The following is an 18,707-nucleotide window of genomic DNA, read 5'->3' as shown; positions in this document are numbered from 1 at the left end:
GAGGTGTCATGGATCAATATATTGATGATAAATTGGGTTTGTTAAATTGTACATGTTGCAGGGATAAAAAGCACAGATTGGGCAATTAAAATGAAACCAGAATTCTCTGTGGAAACCTGCTGCTTTTCAGGTGACCTTGGGCAGGTCAGTTAACCTCACTGTGCCTCAGTTTCTCCTTACATAAGATACAGATAAGAAGAGCACATATTCATTTGGTGAGCTGTTGGGGGCCGGCGTGAGGAACTCCGCCCATGGCAAAGGTCATGAGGAAGGAGGCTCGACATACGCAAAGGCGGGATCGAGCCTCAGGAGTCCCCCTGGAAATCCTCAAGCATCTACCCCCATAACCAGAGCCTGCCTACTTTACTACTTTGCGCTCTCCCCTACACCTCTGACTTTACGGAGGGCTGTCCCCCACCACCTCTTTCGGAGAAGGAGTTAACTTAGAGCTCCAGTTAATAATAATTCCTGGGCGTGATAGGAGCGTTTCAACCTACAAACTCCTCTGAAGGTTCTCTAGCCTGCCTGACAGGCTTGTCTGGCCACATGTGATTGCTCACAGCCTCCCAACCGTGAGAGGCACGAGATGCTTTAAACCTTCTAAAAACAGGTTCCTTAGAAAAGTTAGAAAACCATAAGTATAATGGGCTGATTAGAAATTGTATTGGTGAAGGGTTTTTCATTTGTTGAGCCAATGCTTGTTGCTAAGTCTCCATATCCCCTGCCCTTATACACATTAATGAATATATAGAAGAAATAAGTATTAACCTTTGATATAAATCACATTAGACCTTAGGCTAAGTAAATTCTTTCCTTAACTAAAACCCACTACACCCTCACCCTATAGGAATGTAACTTTATTTGGGTGGCGTCTGTTTTAAGAATAATCACCCCTGGAGAAATAAGTGTCCTGGTTGACTGACCGCTGTCACAAGGAGAGGGTCATAAATTGTCAGCAGGCCCCCTGGCCAGAAGATGATGTAACACCCCTAAGACCTCTGTATACATTTGTATGAAGCACCTGACTTTGATAAAAGTCAGGACTGCTGACCCCACGTGACTTTTGCATAACATCTCAGTGTATAAAAGTAGACCATGGAAAATAAAGAATTGGGATCAGTTCCTCGAAAGACTGGTCTCCCCATGTCTCTCTCTCTCTCATTCTGGCTGAGTCTCCATCTGGAGCGCGGCACCAACCATGCTTACTAATTATGCCTGGGCTTCTAAGATCCGACCGGGGAGGCCTCAGTGTCTCCTCTCCTTCGGGAGAACGGAAGGACGCCTGCGGCCTACGTAAGTGGTGCAAGCTTCTTGTCTTGAAGTTTTATTGGTCCCCCGCGTAAACCAAGCTACTCAGCCTCTTTTCTCCACTGAATTTTCCTACTGAGCTATCCTCATTCTATTACTCTTTATATCCTTAATTAACATTTAATTAAGCAGTTGTTTCCTGACCCTCGCCTACGCCGTCTCTCCTTCGAATACTCTGGATCAGCTGGGGCTGGATCCCGGCAGTGAGCATTGAATGAGGTGACACATGTCAAGTATTTTAAGATAATACCTGTTTCATTGTATGTTTTCAAAAATTAATATTAATGACTGGTATTATTGCTGATGTTAGAATTGAGTGATTCCAGTTATTTCACTTACAAAAGCTACACAAGAAAAATAGAAAAAAAAAAGGCTTAAGATCTCTTCATTTAGCACTTAGAAACTGCCATTGATTCTATGTATAATGTAACAAGTTCTGGTATGTTCCGGGCAAAAATCTAATTGTGGAGGTGTGGATGGTTATGGTAAATTATGTCCTCTCTTGAGGATCTTAGCTCCTAGCAAGGAAGTCAGGATCCTCATACATTAAAAGTAAACATTAGGGCATGCGTTGAAATAGTCAGGGTAAGCAAGCCTATGGAATAGTGACAGCAACTTAACAAATCTCCAGAACTCATATATCCAACGTGTAAGATGTGTGAGGCTTCCTGGTAAATTGTTTCTGCTTAAAAAAAAAAAAAAAAGAACTTTTTTAAAGATTTGCCACTGACATCCACTGGATGGGAGTGTAAAATCTGTGTGTTCATTCAGGTGTATTTTGACAATGTCTATCAAAATGAAAACAAACAAACAACCCATAGCCTTGACTCAGGCATGCATACATTTAGGGATCTTTTGACAATGTCTATCAAAATGAAAAAAAAACCAACATAGCCTTGACTTAGGCATGCATACATATTTCCTTGCACGTGTCTGGGAGTATATCTATCTATAGAAATAAGTATATGCTGCTGCTGCTGCTGCTGCTGCTAAGTCGCTTCAGTCATGTCCGACTCTGTGCGACCCCATAGACGGCAGCCCACCAGGCTCCCCCATCCCTGGGATTCTCCAGGCAAGAACACTGGAGTGGGTTGCCATTTCCTTCAATGCATGAAAGTGAAAAGTGAAATTGAAGTCGCTCAGTCGTGTCTGACTCTTCGAGACCCCATGGACTGCAGCCTACCAGGCTCCTCCGTCCATGGGATTTTCCAGGCAAGAGTACTGGAGTGGGGTGCCATTGCCTTCTCCGTGTATATAGAAATATCTAAGGAAATATGTATTAAGATGTTTACAGCAGCACTATTAATTATACATTGGAAACAACTAAATGTCTCTCAACTGGTTCTCAGAGACATAAATCACAGGAAATGTATATAGTGAAATACTGTGCAGTCATTAGGAAGAACAACGTGGATATGAAAGTGCTTATGTGGAGAGATGCGCTAGTCATACTATTAAACAAAAAGAGCAGCCTGGAGAATAGTGAATGTGAAAATTTCACATTAAAATGAACTGGCATAATATGAGTTGGCAATTTCATCTCTGGGTTTATATATCCAAAAAATTTCAAAGCAAGATCACGAAGAGATAATTGTACACCTATGTTCATAAAGTGTTATTCATAATAATTAAATGATAGAAGCAACCCATGTATCCACTGATGGATGAATAGATCAGCAAAATGTGGTAGATACATACAATGGAATAGTATTCAGTTTTAAAAAGGAAGGAAATTCTGACACATGCTACAGCATGGGTGAACCTGGAGGACTTTATGCTGTGCACACTGTATAATTAGACAAAAAGACAAACACTGTGTAATTCCAATTATGTGAGGTACCTAGATTACGCAAACTCAGAAACAGAAAGGAAAATGGTGGGTGCCAGAGGGACAAAGGCGAAGAGCAGAGTTGTTTAATGGGTATGGAATACAGTTTCAGTTTGGGAAGATGAACAAGTTCTAGAGATTGGTTGATAACAATGTGAATGTACTTGATGCTACTGAACTATATACACTTAAAAATGGTTAGAATGGGGATTTCCCTGGTGGCTCAGGGGAAAAAGAATCCACCCGCCAATGAAAGAGACAATGGTTCGATCCCTGATCCAGGAACATCCCACATGCTGTGGAGCAACTAAGCCCATGCACCCCAACTACTGAACCTATGTTCTAGAGTCCAGGAGTCACAACTACTGAAGCCCTTGCGCCCTAGAGTCTGTGCTACACAGCAAGAGAAGCCACTGCAATGAGAAGCCCGGGCACTGCAACTAGAAGAGCCCCCGCCTGCAAAGAAGACCCAGCACAGCCAAAAATAAGTACAAAAATAAAGTTTAAATCTTTAGGATGGTAAACTCTACGTTATACATATTTTACCACAATTTAAGTTTTTAAATGAGTTGATGTGTTACATGTCTGCTAGTATATATGTAGCAATTTCTGAAGAGTCTATTAATAGTACTTGCTTTTTTCCCATTGGATACTCAATTTACTATTTTAAGGTTTTTATCATTTATGAGCTGTCCATTAAAAAAAAAAAACACCTTACAATTGTTTGATGAACATCAGTAACAGCACTTAGGGATTGTTATATGACCTTGTGCCAAAAGAGAGGAAGAAACACAATAAGTGCCACGTGTCATGATTTTTCTGGGAGGAACGAATAGTGGCAAAGGATGGTCACTAAGGACAACAAGATGAGTGAGTTTTTCCTTAGTGCAGAAGCAATGTAGCTGGAACAGGTAGAGAGAAGTTCTGACCAATTTCAGAAATGTTAAAATATGAGGGGGGGGGGGGAAAGACAGTCCTCGGTGTGTTTGGATGCCTGAGCTAACTAATCTGATGAGGTCTCAGTGAGAAGTGCTTAGGAAATGACACTAGAAAAGTGGATTGGTGCTATATTGCGGCAGGATTTAAGGGACCAACTGGCACATTTAGATTTTGCTGTAATGATAATGCAGAGCCGTGGAACATTTTGAGCAGGAGAGTGCTGGGTGGAAAAGGAGTATAGGAAAATTAAACAGGCACTTTAGATTGAATGCTAGAGTGGGGAGCAGAGATAGGAAGGAAGTCAGGACACAATAATCCAGGGGTGGGGAGGTGAGGTTCAGACTCAACACCAACAGGTACCACTCCTTCTTAATCATCCTCTGGCCTTTCATCTAAGGTCCCTCTTTTTCTCTTTCAAACTGCCCAGTTCCCACCAACTGGGGCATTTTTATCCTCTTCTGGTTCCAGTCTTTTTTTTTTTTTAATTAATTATCTAGCATTTATAATCATTTATAGTCAGATATGCGGTAGCTTAATGTGAATGAAACATGTTCTGGATGGTTCATCTGGGTGTTTACAGACATTTTTGTCTGGCTCATGAAGTTACTGTGGTCAGATTTATATCTGCTACCACTACTACTGCTCTGTCCATTTGCCTTCTCCATTTACTTCCTGGCCTCCAAGGCCCCCCATGTCCCCCCCAGTTCAAACTTCACCTCTTCTATGAGGCTTTCCCTCACTCCATCTGTCTTGAGGAAGGTTTCTCTTACCCAACTGGACTTCCCCAGTGGCTCAGATGGTAAAGCGTCTACCTACAATGCAGGAGACCCGGGGTTTGATCCTTGGGTCGGGAGGATCCCTTGGAGAAGGAAATGGCAATCCACTCCAGTATTCTTGCCTGGAAAATCTCATGGACAGAGGAGCCTGGTTGGCTACTGTCCATGGGGTCACAAAGAGTTGGACACGACTGAGCAACTTCACTATCTACTATCTGTCTCTTACAGCACTTAATGCACCACTCAACAAACAGCACAAATGTGACCCTGTGTCCATATTTGTAATCTTACATTTTATTGTAATCTTACATTTTAATGCATCCTTGACTCCTCTGCCAGATTTCTGGAGTTTGGTTAGCCTAGACTCAGGGGCACCAGGCCTGACCACAGGAGATGAGGGAATGATGAGGCCCAATAAAAAGAGGTGGGAAGCTCTGAGTCCTAATCCTGACACAGCAGGTGGCCACCACTAGGTGGTAGTGGTGACCAAGCATCTTCCGGTCTCCGTGCCTCAGCTTCGGTATCTTTTAAATGATGATGTTATCTGCTTTGCTTGGGAAAACGTAACAACATGACCCTGGGCTAGTAATAGAAGAACCCTAGTTTCCACTGTCCCCTTCTCAGAATAGCAGAATTACTTTTCTGAATTACTATAAATTACTTTTATAAATATAGCAGAATTACTATAAATTACTTTTTGGGACTTCATTATTCCTACATATAAAAAGTTAAACTAGATTTAAGTTTCTTAGAGTGTGGTCTCCTGGGTTCCTGGAATCCTTTCAGGGGACCAACAAGGTCAAAACTATTTACATATTTACATAACAGTATTCATAGCTATGAGCTTCCCTGGTAGCTCAGCTGGTAAACAATCAGCCTGTAATGCAGGAAACCCCGGTTCGATTCCTGGGTTGGGAAGATCCCCTGGAGAAGGGAATGGCTACCCACTCCAGTATTCTTGCCTGGAGAATCCTATGGACAGAGAAGCCTGGCGGGCTACACAGTCCATGGGATCTGCAAAGAGCCGGACACGACTGAGAGACTAAGCACAGCACAGCACTCATAGCTATTTCTCTTCATTCTCTCTTGTGAGTGTACAATATTGGTATTCTAAGGATAACTCGTAATGGATTTCTTACTGTTTTGAAGTGAATTAATATATTCAAATTTTTCCCGTTTTCTTAAAAAGGAAATACATATGTATAAGCGTGTATATGTACACATCCATCCTACACAAACAAAAGTTCTTAAATGTCCTTAAGTAATTTTTAAGTGTAAAGGGGTCCCGAGACCAAAATATTTGAGAACCGTTGAACCAGATTCCTAGCTCGTCATTCATTCACTCAACAAATAACTGTCCCTTCCCGAGGCTGCATTTCTTAACGAAGGCGATGATCAAGAAATAGTCCCCGCTCCCAGGGCGTTTACATTTGAGAGGGACGAATATATCAACAAGACAACTTCTAAAAGCGGTGTCATGAAGACATAAAGCAGGACACGTGTTTCCACCGCGCAGGGTCGGCCCGGGGTCCCTCAGCCCGCTGAGCTTGCCGGGCGTTGGGGACGCGAGTACCGGGAACCAGCACACAGGGAAGCCGCTGGTGCCGGCGTACGGTGATGTCACTGGGCCGCGCCAGCCAATCGCGGGCGCTCCCCTGTCCTAGACCCCCGCGGCGGCCCGCGGCCTGCGGGCGGCGCTGTGGCCCGTCGGACGGCCCCACGGAGCCGCCATAGCCGCCCGCCTCCCACGACCCAACGTCTCCGTCGCCGGCTCCGCGCCGCCGCTATGGCCGACGTGGAAGACGGTGAGGAACCCTGCGCCCTGTCCTCTCACTCGGGGAGCGCAGGATCCAAGTCGGGCGGCGACAAAATGTTCTCCCTCAAGAAGTGGAACGCGGTGGCCATGTGGAGCTGGGACGTGGAGTGCGATACGTGCGCCATCTGCAGGGTCCAGGTGATGGGTAAGCGCAGCACGCGAGGCCCCGGCTGTGCTGCGGCCTCCGCCGGCCCGGCTTCGGGCGTAGGGGCTTGAAGGACCAAGCCTCCGAGAGACCGTTCCGGGAGGAGTAAGGGCGGGATCGCCCTGCCCCGGCCCCGGGAGACCGCGGGCCATGCCCGAGCTGCCGCTGATCCGAGGGCTGCGGCCGCTGCCAGGGGCCGAGGGGTCGTTCAGCAGGCGACCTGTGCCGGGGACGGGTATTCTGGGGCAAAAAAGGGGTAGTAGGCAGGACAATTAAACAAGGTCATTTCCAGTAGTGATCGGTGTGATCACGACAATAAAAGTAGGTGATTTAACGGGAGCTGGGAGGAACCACTTCGGTTTGTGTGGCCAGCGACGGCACCCTTTTCCGAAAGCAAACCACACAGAGGTCAAGGTCAAGGCCCTGAGTCAGCGGGTCAGTCTGATGGTTCTGGTCACACACCAAAGTGATGCTCTGGAGTCATCTTCCCCCAAAATGACCACTAGTCGTGCTCTGGAGAGGCTCAGGGAAGAAGAGTGTTCCTAGCCGTCCCCTTTCTGGATTGGCTACTGTTCTGCTGGCTTTTAAACCTGAATGATTCAAGATTGGTCAGATAGCGCTCGGTTCGCTTGAACTAGAAGAATGTAAACCCTTTTATTCAGAGACATGAAGCTTCATCTCTTAACTGGCCACTCCCCATCCTAGCATGCCATTTCTTGGAGAAGGGTGGTGTCCTCAAGTCCGGCCTTTATGGAAAGCCCTCTTTTGCAGACTTGTTACTTCTTTCTATGATATTTTTAATAAAAATATTGGACCAAGTGAAGCCTTTCAGAACAGCTTCATCTCGTTGTGTTTTATATGGTCTCTGTTTTAAGATCTTAGACGACCTTAAAACAGAGTTGCTGTTTAAATGCACGTTATATTTTTAAATAGGGCATTTAAAACTATAGCATTTAAGAGCGTCTTAAATGTCATTTCTTGAAGGTAGTTGGAGAAAACTGAGGCTTCTGTAGTTTGAAAACTTTGTGTCTTGCACTGAAAAATGAGACAGTTGGAGAAAATAACTTAAAAGTTGCTTTCCCTTCTTGAGCATTGAAAATTCAGACCTACCAGAAACAAGAGATTTCTCAATTTACTCTCTCTCTGGTATGCGCTTATGTTTTTTATTCGTAGGAATTTGTTTTAAAGAGAATTTGCAACTATGGGATTCAAATATTTTTTTTTACTTTTTAAAAGAACTAGATTTCAGATGTGATCCACTTATTTTGTGTATCGGGTTTTTAGGTACTTAGTTTATGGGCCTGCAATACAGCCCCCTTGCCCTAACCCTTTCTTGAAAGCTAGAATCATAACTTCCAGTTTGTGGGATTTTTTTCTTTTTTAGTTTAAAATAATTTTCCTAAAAGAGCATTTTATTTTTCTCCCCAAAGAAAAATTTTAAAATAGTAGGTAGAAATGCAAAATATAATGGTTGAAAGTTTGCAAGAAATAAACTTTACTGGGATATTTAAGGTAAGTCAAAGTATGGGCTATAAATGACTCACTTCTCACATTAACTTTCTAATTATAACAAATATTTGGCTACTGTGGATTAATGTTTCAGATTTACGACAGCTGTACTTTGGGTTCAGGAAAGTATTCTGGGCTAGACCTCTCTATTTTGTTTATGAGGTGTTAAAATCCATTTAGTGGTCAGGTGACAGCAGAAGGAAGTTTGTTTTCTGGCATCACTCTAGAAGGTGTTACTGTACTCCTTAGAAATGCTCTGTTTTAGATATTAAGAACATCATAAAAAAAAAAATGTTTTCTTTTATCTGAAACTTTAGGAATTGTTCTCTGTTCAGGTCAGTTGTTGATAGTGAAACTAAATCAAAGCTGTAGGCATAATTCAGAGACTTCTAGATTCTATAAAAAGCCCACTTAATCCCGTGTCCTTGATATTTGAATTCATCTCATACACCTAAATGCTTTGTTATAACTTCTTGATCTAAGAGTTGCCAGTCAGCCCATTCTAATGTAGTTAACACACTCTTCCTTGGTTTCCACTCTGCCGCCTTTATTGTGAAAGGAGCAGCTAGCAAGCACCGGTGAGGAAGAGGGGACTAGGTTTGCTTGTACTGTGAAGGGATAAAGAGACAGAGTAACCTTCCACAGCTATCCGTTAACTTGGACGTTTGACATAACCTTCTGGAGCCTTGTTTTCCTAACTTGTAAAAGAGACAGTTGGGATCATGAACTCTAATTCTGCGACTGCACAGAACCAGAGGCATGTCTTCCCCCTTATATCATGATCCTTGAGGTATTTAATTGTTTACCTATCCGCTTTCCCATTTACTGGTGAGACCAGGGACCCAGACTTGGTCATTTTGGTGGCCCCCGGGCGTTACTCTTTGCACAGGGTAGGTACTCAGTAACTGTGAAATTGAAGAAAGCCTCAGGAGGCAGTGGTTGTTTTTAATCCACACTGAAGAGGCCAGGGTCGTGTGTTTTTTTAAGGGTAAGAGCGTGCAGAGAGGAGCAAACAAATGCCTGAGCATAATCCAGGGGAAGAAAAGAAGCAGGCTTCAACTCTATCCTGTTTCTATTTTTATAGAATTTTTCTCTAATTTATATTAAAATCTATTTTTTTTCCTGTTAGTTTGAACTTCCTTTCACCCAACTTTGACTGCTGTCAGCTAGTGAATGAGTCCATTTCTTTGGTTCCTAAAATATTCTATATTACCTTCTTCATCAAGCAAATGGTAGTACAGCCTGAATTCTGAAAATGTCTAGTATATCCTTTTGGTTCCCATTCCTCATGTTTACTCCCAGGTAATTTATTAAAATACTTTACCGTTGTTGGGTAAATGCATTGGGCTCAGATTATTTGTAAAGGGAGCATTTCCTTAAAAAAGAAAAAATAAGAGAGAAACCTAATATTTAGGGTTTTTTTAAATTTGATTTTTATGTAGGTTGTACAGTCACAACTTAAAAACTTGAGAAAGTATGCAGTGAAAAACCCCTTCCCAGTCCATCTCCTCCCAGGTGAACTTTATTATTAGTTTCTTGAATATCCTTGTAGAGTTTCTATATATATGTAAGCAAATACCAATATAGATGTGTGGCTTATTTTAAAGGATGTCTTGAAAATAAACTATGCGTAAAATTGATATGTGTGCATGTGTCCAGTGAGTAATATAGCGGAATATAGCATATTTTTCTCTAGAGGTTACATCCACTGTCAGGACATCTTTTCATCAGCGCTTGTAAAAATAGAGGGTCAGTAACCCTTGTGAAATTGCTCCTGGTCATAAGTAAATTAGTAGAGTGCCTTGTACTTGACTCATCTTTAAGCAGGTATGTTCAGATGAGAAATTAATAGTATGAGTCTTTTAATCTACATCTCTAACCCTTTGGGCCTTTTATTTGACTTTGAAGTGTGTGGGGTTTTAAAAATTGCATTCTGAGCATCAGAATAAGAATTGCTATTTGTTTGCTTTCAGATGCCTGTCTTAGATGTCAAGCTGAAAACAAACAAGAGGATTGTGTTGGTATGTTGTCATTTTGTTCTCCTGCTTTTTCAACTGAAGGTTTTCTCTCAGTGGGGATGTTTGAATTTGCAATTAAGATTGGCTTTATCAATACACAAAAATAAACTGTAAAGCAGCGATTCATTATTAATATAAAATGTGTTGGTTCTCAAAGGGTTTTAATAGGATTATCTGTAAGTCCTTTAATTGCTTGTAATTCAGAAGAATTGATTATATATCGTAGACATGGGCATGGTAAACGTTTTAATAATCAAAAAAGAAATATATTTTCTTCTATTAAGAAAAATATAAGGAATTTGCCAAAACATCCTTTAAATTTTGAGTATGTTACAGGTTAGTTTTGGTCAGTCAGGATTTTATTCTAACAAAGCATTTCAGTTTTCAGTACTCTTTTATGATCCAGTATTTAACTTTTCTACTAAGGTGAAAACAGTTCTAAATCTCCAGATTCCTTTGGATATAGTTTATAGATAGAAATCTGTTAAATTTTACTTACATGTGGTACTACAGTAGTTGTCTTAGGGAAAAAAAAAAAGTTGTCTTAGGTTAAATATTGTAAGCAACTCAGATTTTTATGCCCTAGCTCTTGAGGTCATCACTTCTAAGATTGCTATATAAAAGTATATAAAGATTTTCCTGGAATGAAAGGTTAACTTTGTACTTTTGTTTATGTGGTTTTCATACAGCTTCTGAATGATTCATGTAGTTTTAATCAAATCCTGTTTCTTTCTTCTGAAAGACTTAAAATGAGTCCCCCTAGCTTCCAACCCCTACAACCAATGTTCATTAAAAGTTTTTTTTTCTTTTTCATTGTTCTGTTATATAGCTAAGTTGGTCAAGCAAGGGACAAATGAAGCCCATGTTTGAGGTTGTATTCCGTATTATGGGTGGTTTCCCTTGATTTAAATTTTTTCTTTGATGCTGTTTTAAAAATATTAATTTAATTGAGAATTGTGAGGGGTAGGCCAGCTTTCTTTGATCATAGAGAGGCCCTTCTTTTCTTGAAATAGCCCTGTCTTTCAAAGCCAACCACTTTGAAAATTCCATTCTGTTTGTCACATGAGGAACTGCACTGCCTATGAATGACTTAACACAGATCATCACCACTTCCAGAAAACAGTTCAGAGGTACCACTAATAATGTTTTTTAGAAGCATGCCACCTATTTATAATAGTCTGCTATGAGCTAAAAACATTTAAAACTCATTATATCTTAGTAGATAAAACTCAGAAGGGTCTTCCCTGGTGGCTCAGTGGTAAGAAATCCCCCTGCCAGTGCAGAAGACAATGTTTGATCCCTGGTCCAGCAGGATCCCACGTGCTGTGGAGCAACTAAGCCCATGTGCCACAACTACTGAGCCTGTGCTCTGGAGCCCGGGAACTACAGATGCGGAAGCCCGAACACCTAGAGCCTGTGCTCTGTAACAAGAGAAACCATGGCAATGAGAAGCCCACGCATCGCAACTAGAGTAGCCTCTGCTCGACACAATTAGAGAAAAAGCCCAAGCAGCAACAAAGACCCAGCACAACCAAAAATAAAGAAAGAAAATTTAAAAATCAGGAGGACATTTTTCAATAAACTAACTTAAAGGCCCAAAAGGTCTCCAAGGTCAGTGCATGAGTGGAGTGGTTTGGGATCTAAGGAAGACTCATCTTTTAGGGCTTCCCTCGTGGTGCTAGTAAAGAACCTGCCTGCCAGTGCAGGGGGCACAAGAGATGTGGGTTCCATCCCTGAGTCTGAAAGCTCCCTTGGATAAGGGCCTGGAAATCCACTCCACTATTCTCGCCTGGAGTATCCCATGGACAGAGGAGCCTGGCAGGCTACAGTCCATAGGGTTGCAAGGAGTCAAATACAAGTGAACCGACTTAGTACACGCACAGGTCTTTTAATCTCCCAACGTGAGAAAGGCTGACAGCATGTGGAGCTATGTAGGAGTGGGAAGCCACCCCAGCATCCTCAGATTCCAACAGTGATGTCAGGTTTCCAAGCATGGTGCCTTACCTCATTGTTTTTTTCATTTGGCTGCACCGTTGTGGCATGAGGAATCTAGTTCCCTGAACAGGGATTGAACCCCGGGCCCCCTACATTGGGAGCGCAGAGTCTTAGCCACTGGACCACCAGGGAAGTTCCCTTACCTCATTTTTAAAGTGTAATGTCTATATGTAAGGTTCTTTTTCTTTATGACTAAAAAAAATTTATTTTGGCCAGTTAACCATCTTTAAGATTATGAACCATAATTATTACATAACAAAATAGAATTTTGAGTTCAGTAAGTTAAATTGAAATATGTAATGTCAGATATTCTTTTTTTTTTTTTTCCAAGTGGTCTGGGGAGAATGTAATCATTCCTTCCACAACTGCTGCATGTCCTTGTGGGTGAAACAAAACAATCGCTGCCCTCTCTGCCAGCAGGACTGGGTGGTCCAGAGAATCGGGAAGTGAGAGCAGCCAAAGGTGTTCTTCAAGCAGTCAGTTGTTCGGAGCCCTGGTGGATCTTGTTATCAAGTGCCCTACAGAGGCTAGAACTCTCCAGGGGACTAAGTCTTGGAATAGAAGATGGATCTGTGGTCTTTGGGGACTCATCAAAGGCATGGTTTGGCCTTTTTCAGTTTTATTTTCAGAAATTCTCTACAATTAAGATAATTTATTAAGGATGGTCTTTCCTACCTCTGTGGTATGTGTCTCACACACTGCTTAGAAGTGCTATAAAGGAGAGGACTATAAATTGAACAACCTTCATAATTTACTTACCGATATCCAAGGAGTTATTGAAGCGGTTCCGTTCAGAAGAGAATTTTTTGCATGCTTATGGTTGATCAATTTTTTTAAAAGACAATGTTATAGTAACAAATAAAGTACAGTTTAAAACCCAGTTCTTATCCTTAATGTGTTCCTAATATTTATTTTTGGCAGGGGGGAGGATACTTAATGAAATTTTTATTTGATATAATTTTAAGTTTGGACCAGGGAACAGGGTAAATAAAATTTAACCTTTGGGTATATGGGATTTCGAGTGTCTTTATAATCCTCTCTCTCGACTCATCAAGAAAACCTAGATCTGCACTCACCTAGTGAGTGGTAAAGGACAGAAGTCTTTTCAGCTTCTGGTTGTATTGTGTTATAATTTAACTGTGTTTTAGGGGGAATGTTAACAAGGGGGAAATGTTTACCATTGTCACACTGGGTCAAAAAGTTAACTTTACCACATGATGTTTTAATAAATGGTTTATTCTGTTTACCTCATTTGAATTGTCATTATTGCAAGTTTATGCTCAACTTTCAACTTAAACTAATTTGGCAAGTGAATGCTTTTGGTTAATTTGAAAAAAATATTCATTTGTTCTTTCTTTGGTAATAATAAAATTATTAATAACTTTATTACCTACAAACATAAATGTAAGAAAATACTTAAATTTTATCAATTCACATTCAATGGAAATAGGATAATTTAGGAGCCACAAGTTCATTTTGAATTTTTTCATAACATAGGCTATTGCTATGCATTTGGCCAACTAAAATCTTGAAATCTTAATCATTCACTTCTGCAGTTGTGGAGTTTGCCAGTCTGAATCTTTTTGAGTCTAAGGAATGTGGATACATAAAAGAATATTAAAAGTATAATAATTAAAAATTAGAATTCTATATGCTTTCAACTTACTTACTATGTATTAGATTTCTTGTAAATTTTGCTTTATTGTTTTTTTCACAATTAGCTACTGAAAGAATTAATTACAATATACAACTATGTTTATACTTTGTTAATGTTTGGACCAATTGAATGTGTTTCTTATTGTGCAATAAGCTATTTTAGCTTCTCTTTTACCTTCTTAAAAGGTGGTGTCTATAAAATGTGAACCAAATATTTGGCTCTGCAATGAAGAGAGAAATAGTAAGAATGTTTAGTAAGAATGTTGAGTTATTTCAGTCTGTATGACAGTATGTAAATGAAATCTGGAGAATGGTGGTAATAAGTTGATTTTCCACACAGCGAAACCTCAGGCCCACCTCCTAACAAAGCTCTGTTTCTATTATACATCAGCATCTGAGGGTAGAAGAGGAGGAGGGACTGGGACAATGCAGCCCTGATCCTACCCATCTGGGATGATACCAGCTCACCCGCATAGCCATCTGAAAGTTGAATATACGTTGTTTCATCAGAAAGGGCACACTGTGACATGAGTTCCAGTGCAGAAGTTAAGCATTGAACAGGTTTTTCTTTCCATTTGGTTAAACAATGTTGAATTTTACTTCACTAAGGGACGCCGTCTCTGGGGTCACACAGAGTCGGACACGACTGAAGTGACTTAGCAGCAGCAGTGTATTGGAAACACATCTGTGAGCTTGGGCTATTTAATTTTCTATCTCTGCAAGTTGTATTCTTGTTTTACAGCTGACATCTAAGAAGATATCATCCTACCAAACCTATTACTTGCTTTTTAATAAAATATGTCCTCTTTACTCTCCTGCAGTAAACCAACGTAAATGTCTCCACACATAATTAAAATGTATATAGTAATAATTGAATTGTAATATAAAGTAGAAATGAAAGTATAATTCATTTCTTTTTCAGTATGTAAATTCTTAGACACAATTACACCAGAAGACCTAATGAAGTAGGCTGATGAGCGTGTCTGTGTGTGGTGTGTGTGTGTGTGATCACTGCAGGAAGACAGCAACAGTGTAGACTGCTGTGACCCAGAAAGGTGAGCTTTTCCATTAATATGATGTTTTCCTCCCCAAATGGTGGATTGTGCTAGTCAAGTTCTGAACAAAACAAATGTACAATCTTGATTTACATTTTAACTGCATATTTGGTAACTTCAGTGGATTTTAAAGCTAGGCAGAACTGTGCTTTGTGTCTACATGTAGAAAGAAATCAGGTTCTAGCCACAGATAATCAGATTTTTCAACTACATGAGTGGACATTTGAAAGTCATGTAGGATGTTGAACTGTGTTCTTCCTGTGAGACTCTACACTACAAGATATCACACTTCCCTGGCCTCCACTCACCAAACACCGGTGCTGCCATCCAAAGAAAACATTTCCAAACCATCCCCTTCACAGGTAGCAGTGACTCTTTGGGGGGACACTGGTTTCAGTGCTTGTACCGGCAATTGCCGTGTATACTTTGCTGCCACTATTTTGGAGAAACATGCTAATACAACACAGAAGATACATTGTTTTAAATATATAGGATTCAGAATCTTGAATAGCTGCTATTCTAAATAGAGCCAAATCTTACTGATCCGTGCCCTCATCTCTAAAGGTGTGAACCACTATTAAATTAGTGCGAAATACCTAGCATACATGTGATAGTGAATATTCACTTTAGGCTTAAAGAATAAGCCTTAAATTATTTAAGTGACGCTAATATAGAAAGCATTTAGGATCAGAAAAAAGTGTTTTAAGTGTTCCTGTAGAAGTTTAGTAGACATCTGATAAGAAAGGAAATATTAAAACAATGCTTTGTTGCTTTTTAGAATATTGCCAAGGGCTATCTTTGAGTAATTCTCTGAAAAGAAAGAAAAATTCCATGTTTACTTTAGTGAGTCCTTATTTTTAAAAATATTACTGATTTGGATGTAAGGAAAATTAGAATTAAATACAAATAAATGTAAGTTATTTCTATATTGGATGTTTGAATGGTATAACAAAATACATGAGAAAAGCTTACATAATGGTTCCTCTATAGCCATCTTTATGTCATTCCATTTCTACCACGGTCAGGTTTTGTTCAGCAAAAATATGTCTTACAGGAAAAGTCTTTTCTCTACATGTTGATATTGAGTTTAAAGCCTGAGAGCTGAAACTCTAGTGCCAGAACACCTGGATTTGCATCCCAGTGCCAACATTTTCTTGTGTGACCTTAACAAGTTGCTTCTCCCTTTACTTAAGTTTCCTCATGTACAATGTAGATAACAATAACAATACCGCCCTCACCAGATCGTTTTGAGGACTGAAGACCAAATGTGTTAATACAAATGTCAAACTGGAAACAGCTCCTAGTGCATGGTAAGTGCTGCTGTTACTTCATTTTAGTGATTTCTGGAAGATGCTTTAACAGAAGTGGAACTTTAAAAAATAATGTGCTTTTAGTTATGGGGCAAAACATTCCTAACTGTTCTGAATAAAAGTATTCTGAGGAAAAATTGTTACAAACAGATTGCTTGTAGCACTGTGAGCTTTTGTGGAGGATGGTAATGAGACCTTCATGACTTGCCTGTTACATTTTTTTCTAATCATTCACGTCAAGATTTCTAGATTTTATATTAAAAGGTTTGGTAAATGTTGAGCTCTCTTTAATTTTAGGTTTCCCATCTCAGAAATATTTCATCAGCCTTACAGATATGACTATAGCAGTACATTTAAAAATTTTTATTGAATTACAGTTGATTTACAATGTTGTGCAATGGCACCCCACTCCAGTACTCTTGCCTGGAAAATCCCATGGACGGAGGAGCCTGGTGGGCTGCAGTCCATGGGGTCGCTAGGAGTCAGACACGACTGAGCGACTTCACTTTCACTTCTCACTTTCATGCATTGGAGAAGGAAATGGCAACCCACTCCAGTGTTCTTGCCTGGAGAATCCCAGAGACAGAGGAGCCTGGTGGGCTGCCGTCTATGGGGTCGCACAGCGTCGGACACGACTGAAGCGACTTAGCAGTAGCAGTAGCAGCAGTTAATTTCTGCTGTACAGCAAAGTGATTCAGTTTTGTGTATGAAAGTAGTAGTCACTCAGTTGTGTCGGACTCTTTGCAACTCCATGGACTGTAGCCCACCAGGCACCACTGTCCTTGGAATTCTCCAGGCAAAAATAATGGAGTGTTGCCATTCCCTTCTCCAGGGCTTATTCCCAACCCAGGGATCAAACTCAGGTCTCCTGCATTGCAGGCAGATTACCTCTGAGCCACCAGGGAAGCCCATATAAAGTTCTCTGTGATGCATAGGACCTTGTTGTTTATCCATTCTATGTTTAATAGTTTGCATCTGCTAATCCCGAACTCCCAGTTCATCCCTCCCTCCTCACACCTCCCCCTTGGCAACCACAAATCTGTTCTCTGTTATCAAGCAGTACATTTTTCAACCACTTGATTTGGGGCATATCCACACATTTAGAAAAATCTATCTTTTTTGATTGCTCTCAGTTTTCATCTTCCTAGATTTTCTAGGAATAAGCTTTACGATCAATCTGATACTTTCTCTTGCCCATGCACTTGATAAACCTGAGTCAACGGTTGAAACTCAAGCTGCTTTTCCTAGGTTGGCTGAAAACAAGCTTTCCTGAGTGGCTGTAGCTGCCACGCAGCATAGTAGTAAGACCGCCTGTTTTGAAGCCACTCAGCCTGGCTTGGAATCAGCTGCATCTGTGTGATATTGCACAAAGTCCTTAACTTCTTTGTGCCTATTTCCTCACCTAAAATGGAATAACAATATTAGCTACCTCATAGAGCTGCTATGAAGATTAAATGAATTAGTGATGTTAACTGCCTAGAACAATGCCTGAAACAGAGTACACACTCAATAAATGGTAGCCATCTTTGTATTGGATTGGCCAAAAGCTTCCTTCGGATTTTTCTGCAAGATGTTACGAAAAACCTGAAGGAAGTTTTAGCCAACCCAGTAGGTCACTACTGCCATTGCCGATCTCTGCCTTAATCAGAGAATGGCCTTTCAGAAAGGTTTATTGTTTGCTTCTTGTAAGAATCCTGACGTTTGTGTGTGCCTACAATGTGTAAGGAACTGTCAACGTGGGTTTTTAGAAGAATGGTTTTCAACCTTTTATTTTTTAACCACCTCAACACATCTGAAAAGCACATTTCATCAGTAACAATGGGATCTCCCAGAAAGATTCTCAAAATAGGATGTGTGTAGCAGACAGGCAGGGAGGAAAATTAGGAAAAACTGCCCAGATGACAATTTTAGGTAAAAATTTTGGAACTGGGACTACCCTGGTTGTCCAATGTTAAGACTCCGAGCTTCCAATCTGAGGGGCTCGAGTATCATCCCTGATTGGGGAACTAAGATCCCACATGCTACTAACTCACCTCGGCCAAGGGAAAAAAAAAAAAATGGAACTATTTTAGCACAGATGAAATGTTCTATGCCAGTTGAATTTTATCCTAGCCGGTAAGAAGATGCCTACTGTCTTAACTTATTGGGACTTACAAAGAAAATATAACTAAATTCTTTATACCAAAATTTTAGTGTAATAGAATAATCATAATTCTTGCCAGACCACCAGGGATGTGACTTTATAAATCCAAATAATACATGGCATAAAACAAGCTTTGTGCGGTTGTTATAATAGCAATTCTTAGACCTTTATTGTACATTAAACCCTACAATGCTAATGCCTACTCTGCT

At 40.6% G+C, this 18,707-nt stretch overlaps 1 protein-coding gene across 3 annotated transcripts; it reads left to right on the top strand.

Annotated features, from left to right (window-relative positions):
• The first annotated feature begins 6,516 nt into the window (after positions 1–6,516).
• On the top strand, positions 6,517–13,585 carry RNF7 (ring finger protein 7). 3 transcript variants are annotated; one of them, XR_006552624.1, is made up of 4 exons: positions 6,517–6,805; positions 10,295–10,342; positions 11,652–11,950; positions 12,666–12,771. XR_006552624.1 is itself a non-coding variant. In XM_006078033.3 (3 exons), exons 1-3 carry the CDS (start codon positions 6,638–6,640, stop codon positions 12,720–12,722), a joined length of 273 nt encoding a protein of 90 aa, XP_006078095.1. In that variant the 5' UTR covers positions 6,530–6,637; the 3' UTR covers positions 12,723–13,585. The 3 variants fall into 3 exon arrangements, 2 of the variants coding, with proteins under 2 accessions (XP_006078095.1, XP_025146528.1); XM_006078033.3 differs by lacking the exon at positions 11,652–11,950 and having other exon boundaries at positions 6,530–6,805; positions 12,666–13,585; XM_025290743.2 differs by lacking the exon at positions 11,652–11,950 and having other exon boundaries at positions 6,541–6,812; positions 12,666–13,585.
• The last annotated feature ends 5,122 nt before the right edge of the window (positions 13,586–18,707 follow it).

Source organism: Bubalus bubalis, chromosome 1, assembly GCF_019923935.1.
Source record: "Bubalus bubalis isolate 160015118507 breed Murrah chromosome 1, NDDB_SH_1, whole genome shotgun sequence".
NCBI lineage: Eukaryota > Metazoa > Chordata > Mammalia > Artiodactyla > Bovidae > Bubalus > Bubalus bubalis.
Note: the sequence above shows the minus strand (reverse complement) of the source record. Positions and strands in the feature narration are given on the sequence as shown.